The sequence below is a fragment of the Otolemur garnettii genome, unplaced genomic scaffold (genome assembly GCF_000181295.1).
Source record: "Otolemur garnettii isolate 467f Iridium unplaced genomic scaffold, OtoGar3 scaffold00277, whole genome shotgun sequence".
Lineage (NCBI taxonomy): Eukaryota > Metazoa > Chordata > Mammalia > Primates > Galagidae > Otolemur > Otolemur garnettii.
Window position 1 is genome coordinate 742,173 of NW_003852672.1, and position 10,031 is coordinate 752,203.

At 38.0% G+C, this 10,031-nt stretch overlaps 1 protein-coding gene across 1 annotated transcript in view; it reads right to left on the bottom strand.

Moving 5' to 3' along the window:
- Nucleotides 1-10,031, bottom strand: part of IQGAP1 (IQ motif containing GTPase activating protein 1) — a 111,668-nt gene that overhangs the window by 66,868 nt on the left and 34,769 nt on the right. The window contains exon 5 of the mRNA XM_003803085.3: nt 5,178-5,254. Coding sequence (XP_003803133.1) covers nt 5,178-5,254 — 77 coding nt within the window. The remainder of the gene's footprint in view (nt 1-5,177; nt 5,255-10,031) is intronic.

Genomic DNA, 10,031 nt, shown 5'->3' on the forward strand with positions numbered 1-10,031 from the left:
AAAGTTAACATTAATGTTAATATAATTAATATTAGTCAAGTCTCTTCATTTCTGTTTACTCTTTTGTGGTCAGTAAGTTTTATATAACAAGACATTTTTAAACAGTGTCATAAAAATGGCTCAGCAAGTTATACCTAAACCAAAATCGTATTACTGACGAAAAGGCTTAATCCGGGTAAATTTAAAAGTTTTAAATAAAGCATGTATTATGTATTTTTACTCTTTAGATTAAAAAAATAAATCTATTAGATGCTAAATTCCACGAAGGCCAGGATAATACAAGTCTTACACACCAATGTCTACCTAGAGCCTAGATTATATTAATAAATATTAATCAATACTTCACAGATGGATAAATAAATGTCCATAAGCCTGTGTTAGTTTAAGGGGACTCTAAAGCCCTAGAAGAGTGGTTCTCAACCTTCCTAATGGCGCAAGCCTTTAATACAGTTCCTGTGGGACGCCATCCACAGGTTGAGAACTGCTGCCCTAGAAGATCAGAATCGATATATTAGAAAAGATCAGAAGGGAACATTACAGACATTGACTTGAACAAGACACAGTCTTACAGTAAGGAAATATAAAATATATAAGAAACAAAGCATAGAAACATAATAGAGTGGTCAGTTTTTGCAGTTAATCCATAAACCTTGCATCATCTAAATACATACATCCATTAAGCAAACGGCATTCACAGAACTGACTAGAATTTAACTTGTTTATAATAAACCCAAATGCATAATATAAAACAAAAACACTGAGTATTCTGAAACACATTAGAAGTGATACATCTAGGCCAGGCATGGTAATTTACACTGGAAACCCCAGCACTTTGAGAAGCTGAGGCAGGAAAATTGCTTCAGGCCAGCACTTCCGCTCCTGCTTGGGGAGTGAGACCCCATTTCTATAAAAACATTTAAAATTTGGCTAGGTGTGATGGTGTGCTCCCATAGTCTCAGCGACTTGAGAAGCTAAGGCAGTAGGAGCACTTGAGCCCCGGAGTGTGAGACTGCATGAGTTATGATCATGCCACTCTACTCTAGCTGGGTTATAGAGAGAGACCCTGTAACTGAAAAAAGAATTTATACATCCGTAATAGCTAGTCATTTTCTCAGAGAAGTTCAAGTATAAATCATATATATATAATTAAGTCCTTTCGTTCCTTAGGGTAAAAACTCAGGATGGTACTACAGGCAGTCCCCAGTCATGAATCAGACAGGTTCTGTAGGTTGGCTCTTGCTTTTAAGTTGAATTTGTATGTAAGTTGCAAAAGGTACATTTACCCATTACCTGTCATAGCCTCTGTCCATAAGTTTGAGTCAGACACCAGTCAGATGTTTGTAACTCGAGGATTTACTGTAATAGCTTCCATTAGTATGTGTGAATTTTATGTAAGTCGGATGTTTGTAACTCAGGGACTGCCTATATATAAAATTCCTCTCTCAGAATATTGTAAATCTATTCCAAAAAATTTCTAAAGCAAAATAATAATTTTTTATATACATAAGACATTCCCTTATGTATTTCCCCATAATATAGCCTACCTGCATTCTAACTAAGTAATATTTTTCTCTAAGATTTTCTCTTTCTTTTATTCCTATTTTGAAATAACAAAGAAGTTGTCAAGCTTTTAAGCTCAGGCATGTCACTTTCATAGCCCTAAGAAGAGTGAGTTAAATTTTAATGTCTTTTTTTTTTTCAGTATCTTTCAATGGTAGGTTGTTATCATTGGCTGATAGAAAAAGTAGAGGATAAGATAACACAGGAGCATCATCTTTCTCACATCTTTATTAGGTAGTTACTAGGACTATTTTAAGGAGGTACTGGAACTCTGAATGGATTCAAAACGGACACTTAGGTCCTCCTACCAGATTCCTAGTCCTTAGCCTCATACCTGAAACTTACAAACTCTAATGGTAAAAGGCATTCCCTAATCTTGTTTCCTGTTCTCCCATGCCATCTAGTAGGTGCCTATAATTTCGGCCCGTAGATTTCTTTTTCTTTTCCTTTTTTCTTATTTACGTTGTGCTTTGTAACAATGGGAAGAAGTAAGCTCTGTTAACATATCTGGATTCCAATTACCTTCGCTGAAATCACTATGCTAATCTCAACACCACAGGTGATTAGAAACAGAATGCAGTGCAGGAACACAGTCCCTTATCTAAATTCTTTGGGCCAGATATGTTTGACTGGAGAATTTCTCAAATATTAGGAAAGTTTTATAGTGTAGAATTTCTCAGATATTTGAAGAGTTTTAGGTGCCTTTGCCTGCTTGTCCTGGTAATGGGGAACTCGCTGTCTATGGTGAAGTATCCTGCTTTATAAACTTTCTTATTCTGTAAGCCTGTCTTTCTCTTCCTCAATAAACTATTTTTAAAAGCAAACATGAAACAAATACTTTTACAGTGCATTTTAAAAGTAGAATTTCTTAGATGTTGAAAGGGATTTTTGTTTTGTTTTTTTGAGACAGAGCTGTCGCCCTGGGTAGAGTGCCGTAGTGTCACAGCTCACAGCAGCCTCCAACTCCTGGGGTTAAGCGATTGATTCTCTTGCCTCAGCCTCCCAAGTAGTTGGGGACTACAGGAGACCGCCACAATGCCAGGCTATTTTTTGGTTGTAGTTGTCATTGTTGTTTGGCAGGCCCAGGCTAGATTCGAACCTGCCAGCTCTGGTGTATGTGGCTGGTACATTAGCTGCTTGAGCTACAGGCACTGAGCCAGAGGGGTTTTACAGTATTATAAAAACACTCCCAGCATGCTGTAGGGGTAGTATCTCCAATCAAATATATCTTCTGAGAAACATACAAATAATCATAGTAAGTAGGTTAATATTCTAAATAACCTCAATTACCAGGTTTTGCCAAAAATAAGCTTGCACCAAACTTAAACTCAACTTTCAGAGACTTTAGGTTTCTTTTAAATTTAGGATATGGGTTTACGGACTTATTTAACCCCTGAATCAGTTCTTAGAATAACAAAACACTAGGGGAAGTGAAAAGAAAGCATACAAATAATTGGGGACTTATCTAAGAATGGAATGTTATCTAAGAAGTAATTTAGTGTAACTGAAACACAATTGCCATCTCTGGAATAATGCCAATCAAGATTAAAATAAAAAAGGCAGGAGAACACAGGGAGATCACGCCTCTGTCCCTAGTGATCCAAAGGAGGTGGTGCCTAACCCAATACAGGGAGTGAGGCACCTGTGGAACTGCTGTGCTTCTAGAGCAGTGGCCCACAGGAACTGGATTAAAGGGCGCGGCATTAGGAAGGTTGAGGACCACTGTTCTAGAGGCTCAGTTATAAACACATTCTCTGTATTTTCGAATGTTGCCAACTACCCTTCAGGAAAACACTATAAGAAAGAAACCATAAATCATGAATCAGAACACACTGCTCTATATTGTTCTAAGCACAGACTGAATATTCAAGAGAAACAGAAAACAATAGTGAACTTCCTCTCTTTCTTATTCTAAGTCCATCATTTGGAAGGCATAGTTAATTCTTCAGTTCTAGCAGAGAATGCAATGGCCTGGAACTAGGTTATGTTGCACAGAGTAGTGGCTACAGTACCAGCAGAGAATTCTGCCAACTTAGCCTTGGCACCTGCGAATTTCAGATATACACTGTGGGTACAGCCTTCTCAAGATAATCAGCACAGACAGAGCTTATGTGACATGAAGCCAATCACAATACTCGAGCTAATCTGAGTTTGGCTCAGACATATACTTTTGAAATTAGTACATTAATTCTCAACATAAAAAAAGGTACTATATTCATTATTTTGTGTGTTTCACACTGATCCCAGCGATACCAAAGACCTAGTACATGTTTGATCAAGCAAATGGAGACGATAGGCTTCCTACAGGTCAGTATTATACATACATTCACATATCTAAGTGAATAGGAGACTATATAAAAAGAGCAGCCCAAGCAAAGAAATCTCATACTCCTACCCCATCCAAGTCTGCCATCTGGTCCTTTGGTCCTATGGCCATCAAGTAAATTTGCTGAAATGCCTATACTATAGTACATGGGTAGAGCACCCAAATCTGAAAATCCAAAATCCAAAATGCTCTAAAACCTGAAATTTTTTGAACACCATCATGATGCTCAAGAGAAATGTCCATTGAAGCATTTCGGATTTCATATTTGGGGTGCTCAACTGGTAAGCATAATGCAAAATTCCAAAATCTGTAAAAATCCACTATCTGAAACATTTCTGGTCCTAAGCATTTTGGATAAGGGATACTCATCCTTTATAAGCGTCGACTTCCATCCCATCCCACCCTCCCTCCAGACATACTACCTTTTCCTTCCAACTTAGTACACTGTTGATTCTAGGAACCTGAAATTAAGTCATATTCCAAATGCATCATGAAACTGTGCAAAGAATAATACTGTTTCAGTTCCTATTAACATATTTGTATTGGTAAAAAAAAAAATTCAATGAGTGAACAAATGGCTTATTAATGGCAAGGACTGGCCAGGCATGGTGACTCAGGCCTATAACCCCAGCACCCTGGGTGGCCAAAGCAGGAGGATCTCTTGAGGTCAGGATTTTGAGACCAGCCTGACCAAGAGCAAGACACTGTCTCTACTAAAAACAGAAAGATTAGTACGACAATTTAGCAAGGGGCTATAGTCCCCAGTACTGAGGAGGCTAAAGCAAGAAGATTGCTTGAACCTAGGAGTTTGAGGTTGCTGTGAGCTAAAATGATGCCGTCGCACTCTAGCCTGGGTAACAGAGTGAGACTGTCCCCCCAACCAAAAACAAAAAGGGGGGGGGCAAGAACCTAGATGTCTATTTAAAAGACCAAACCCCAAGTGAAATGCATAGTTCACAGAAACCCTGTATCAATAATGACAGATTAGATAGCATAGTTTTAGAATCAAAGTATCTGCTATTATGGGAATAAATAAATCCCTTCTACAGACAGCCATTTTTCACTATTTTGTTAGGATAATAGTATTCTATCTTATTTAAAGATTCTAAAACTAATAAAAAAACTTTTTGCCTTACACCAAGGATAAAAAGCTACATACTCTGTTGTGGCTGCAGCAACCTTGGTTCAGATCCGAGTCAGGGCATCAAAAAAAAAAAAAAAAGAAAAGAAAAGCTATACTCAATTCAGATAGTATTCCTACACTGCTTATTTTAGCAAGAAAACTGTTTACCTGAGTGCATGGATACAGTAGATACATCTTGGCATGTTTTTTCGATCATAGATGTCTGTAGTTTCTGGGTAAAAAATCTAGAGAGAAATAAAAGAAGCAAAATATCCATCCACTGGTTTTATTTGACATTCACCAATCATCAATAATACAAATAAAACTATGGAAAAATCAGAGAAAATTGTTGGTATTCAGCAAATAATTTCATTAGGGTTAACAGACATTTACCTTAAGTATTGCAAGGAATAAAATGCTGTCATACAGAATGAAAAATACTATTTGGAAAATCTCTATTTGATCAACCCACTGAATTTCATTAGGTGTGTGAAGGTAATTTACTTATTTCGGACCCAGCTATAGGCAAATGAAACCCAAGCTCAAATCAGTGGTAAATGTATGAGGCTTAAGAACCATATCTTCCTAGTACTATTTACCATGCCTAGATGGAGTAAGAACAACGAACATTTACTAAGGGCTTTAGTTTGGGCAAATTACTACATTTAGACATTGAAGAAAACTACAAAATATTAATATGTGCTCTAATGCTGGGGGGAAGTGGGAAGACGTACACATGATGTAGCTACACAGAGGATGCATACAGGGGTGGGGTAAACAAGTGCTAGCACAGAGGGTGCATATGGGGAGGGGCAGTCAAGTACTTCCCTGGTAGCACTTACCACAATCAATCACTTGTGTTTATCTCTGTGGCTATTCCAACAGACTACAAGTCACATGAAGGCAGGGACCAAGTCTATGTTATTCACTGCTGTATCTTTAATACCAAGCCCAGAAACAGGGTCATGGAAGAAGCTCTGTATCTGATGAGCTAATGACTGAGGTAGGATAGGTCACAAGTTTGTGAGCTGCACACACACATGCATATGTGCACTGCTGTTTTTAACAGTTGTAAATAACTAGATGACAAACATTAACAATTCATTTAATATAATCTCTAAAGGTTTTCCTTATTAATGAGTTAGAAATTATAAGTAGGAAGAATAGCCTTGATTTTCAAGACCTGTTCTCATAGTAACGTGGCATCATACAATTCAATCTGTCATTGAGGGAAACAGGGACAACAGTAGATTGGAGAAATAAAACATTGAATAATGAGGTGCTAAAAATGTACAGAACATGGCGTGGATGCGGAAAGAAGGGAACGCTTCTACACTGCTGGTGAGAATGCAAGCTAATATGACCTTTGTGGAAAGAAGTTTGGAAAATACTCAAGGAACTAAAAGTAGACCTACCATTCGATCCTGCAATTCCTCTACTAGGTATATACCCAGAGGATCAAAAATCATTTGGAACAAAGACATTGGCACAGAATGTTTACTGCAGCCCAATTCATAATAGCCAAGACATGGAAACAGCCCAAGTGCCCATCGATCCATGAATGGATTAACAAATTGTGGTATATGTATACCATGGAATACTATGCAGCCATAAAAAGATGGAGAGTTCACATCTTTTATGTCTACCTGGATGGAGCTGGAACATATTCTTCTTAGTAAAGTATCTCAAGAATTGGGGAAAAAAGTATCCACTGTACTCAGTACTACTATGAAATCAACATATAATCACCTACACATTCGTATGAATGGTAAAACACATCTATAGTCCAGAAAGTAGACCCGGAAGAGGACAGAGGGGATGGAGGAGACGAGAGGAAAAGGGTATTTGGGGGGACCTCACCTAATGTGCATGATGCAATGGTACATTTCAAAACTATTAACAAAAGAATATAATTATCTTACCACAACAAATAAGTGAGGTGATAGATGTGTTAATCAGTTCAATGTAAGCATTTCACATTATATATCAAATCAGTACATTGAACCTCATAAATGCATCAATGTACACAGCTATGATTTATAAAAACAAAAACAGAAACAGGCTCGGTGCCCATAGCACAGTGATTACGGCATCAGCCACATACAACGAGGGTGGCGGGTTCGAACCCAGCCCGGGCCAGTTAAACAACGACAACTGCAACCAAAAAATAGCCAGGCATTGTGGCAGGCACCTGTAGTCCCAGCTACTTGGGAGGCTAAGGCAAAAGAATCATTTAAGCCCAAGAGTTTGAGGTTACCGTGAGCTGTGACACCATAGCACTCTACTGAGGGCAACATAGTGAGACTGCCTCAAAAACAAACAAACAAAAAACAGAAACAAACACACACAAAAAATGTAAAATAAAAAAAATTAAAATGTACAGAACACATTTCTAAAAGTAACAGAAAAATAAGCTTGGGTGGGTAGGATAAGATCAGATTATCATGGGCACTGTAACAGACAAATTTGAACTTGGTAAGCAGGACATGAAGAGGTATCCTAGCTTTAGAGCTTTGGGAAGATCCAACTGGAGACAGGACACAAGATACTCTGAATGATGAAGAGAGAGTGCTGAGGGGGCAGTCTGGGAGGCTGTCCTGACAGCAGATGGATAAAAGAGATATTTCAAATAAATGGAGAAGGCTTGTAGAATTACCGTACTTATGAGTCCAAAGTTATCTGAAAGTTTTGAGACTGGGTAACAGAGAAAATGGTGACATGGTATCATTTACTACAGAGAAGGGGAAGTTCACTTGGCGAAAAAATAGAATTAATTTTAGATATGAAAAATTCTAGGGCAGCGCCTGTGGCTCAAAGGAGTAGAGCACCAGCCCCAAATATCAGAGGTGGCGGGTTCAAACGGGCCCCGACCAAAAACTACAAAAAAAAAAAAACCTCTAGGTAACAGGAAACTATCCAAGGAGAAATGTCTAGTAGCCAATTGAAGATACTGTATCTTATAGAAAAACGTCTTGAGAATAACTCAACCATAGAATGGGAAACCACAGAATGGGAAAAATAGGGTGGGTGCCCATAGCTCAGTGAGTAGGGTGCCAGCCACATACATGGAAGTTGGTGGGTTCAAGCCTGGCCCAGGCCTGCTAAACAGCAATAACAACTGCAACAAAAAATAGCTGGGCTTTGTGGCGGGTGTCTGTAGTCCCAACTACTTGGGAGGCTGAAGCAAAAGAATCACTTAAGGTCAAGGGTTTGAGGTTGCTGTGAGCTATGTGACACCATGGCACTCTACCCAGGGTGATAAAGTGAAACTCTGTCTCTACAAAAAAAAAAAAAAAAGAAAGAAAGAAAAGAAAAGAAAAGAAAAGAAAGTACCAATAAAGAGTTAAAAAAAAAAAAAGGATAAGAACCAAAAAGTTATTGCACTAAATTTCTATAACTAGTCTGCATGTACCATATAAAGAGATGAGGATAGTCATGCCAATAAACACTATCTATGTATTGTCAATTATATATCATACATTTTTAAGCAAGTATACAAGCAACAATACATTTTTAAGCTAAGTATCTTTAGTTCATATTACTCAGAAGTAATCAGTAGAGTAGACATTTCAAGGTGTATAGCCATGATTACCACGTTGTCCCTGAAGGCCTTTAGTAAATTCTATGTTTGTTGCAATTGTGGTCCAGGACAATACCCTACTGTTAGTAAATAAAAAATGTAACAAAATTATATCATTAACAAAGCTTTTTGTAGTAACAATATTGCTAACAGTAGCAGATATTAATAAAGCTCTTAGTGCCATTCAAAAGTGGTTAAATTATCATTGCCCACTGGCAACAGACTACGTCAAAAACAGAAATAGGAAGTTATAGGTTCATTATATGATACTTTATACTGTGCAGTATTTTATACCACATAAAAACCAGAAGTTACAGGTGCACAGTACAATATTTTATACAGTATAGTACTTTATACTATATTAAAAAAACAGGAACAGGAAGTTACAGGTGCACAGAAAGGCTAAACAGCTGTAAGAACTCAACATATTGCATTTCATGACCTTTGGGAGGCCTAATTCTCAAACATACCAGTGGCAAGAAGAGAACTTCAGCACTTGCTCTGAAATTGAGGACAAAGCTGGTTTCCTGCAAAGACTCAGCTCTGGATTTAACTCAGTTCAACAACTATGTAAGCAACAAGAGAGCTTGGCACTATATAAATATCAAATATTCATGCATAAAGTGGTTTTAACCACCATCTGATATTTTATACCTCACTTTTAAAAAAAACATTTCTTTGATTGCACAAATCTGGACTCCATAGGAAAGAGTAAAGAAAATAAAAATCACCCCTTAATCCCATCACATAGACACAAAAACCGTATCTCTTTACAGACTTTTCCCAAGAAAATTCAGTTTATTTTTATTTAAAACTAGAGGTCTCTTCTTAGCCAGAACACAAACTCTTATAATCTCAAACTGTCTCCACCCCCTGCCACTTACTACATCAAAGACAACGTCCCTTGTTTATATAGGTTAATAACCTTTGTTTGTTTGTTTTTAGACACAGAGTCTCACTTTATCACCCTTAGTAGAGTGCTGTGGCATCACAGCTCACATCAACCTCCAACTCCTGGGCTTTAGGAGTTGCCTTAGCCTCCCGAGTAGCTGGGACTACAGGCACCTGCCACAACGCCTGGCTATTTTTTGTTGCAGTTTGGCCAGGGCTGGGTTCGAACTTATATGGGGCCAGCGCCCTATTCACTGAGCCACAGGTGTCGTCCTGTTTGTTTGTTTTTGAGATGGAATCTCACTATGTGGCCCTTGGTAGAGTGCCATGGCATCACAGCTTACAGCAACCTCAAACTCTTGGGCCCAAGCAATTCTCTTGCCTTAGCTTCCTGAGTAGCTGGGACTACAGGTGCCCGCCACGTCTGGCTAGATTAATAACCTTTTTAATGATACTAGTATTTGACAGCTGTAATAATACCCCGAGTGAAGAAACATGTAGTTTGCTACCAATATTTTTCTATCATAAGTAATGCCTTTTTTTTTTTTTTT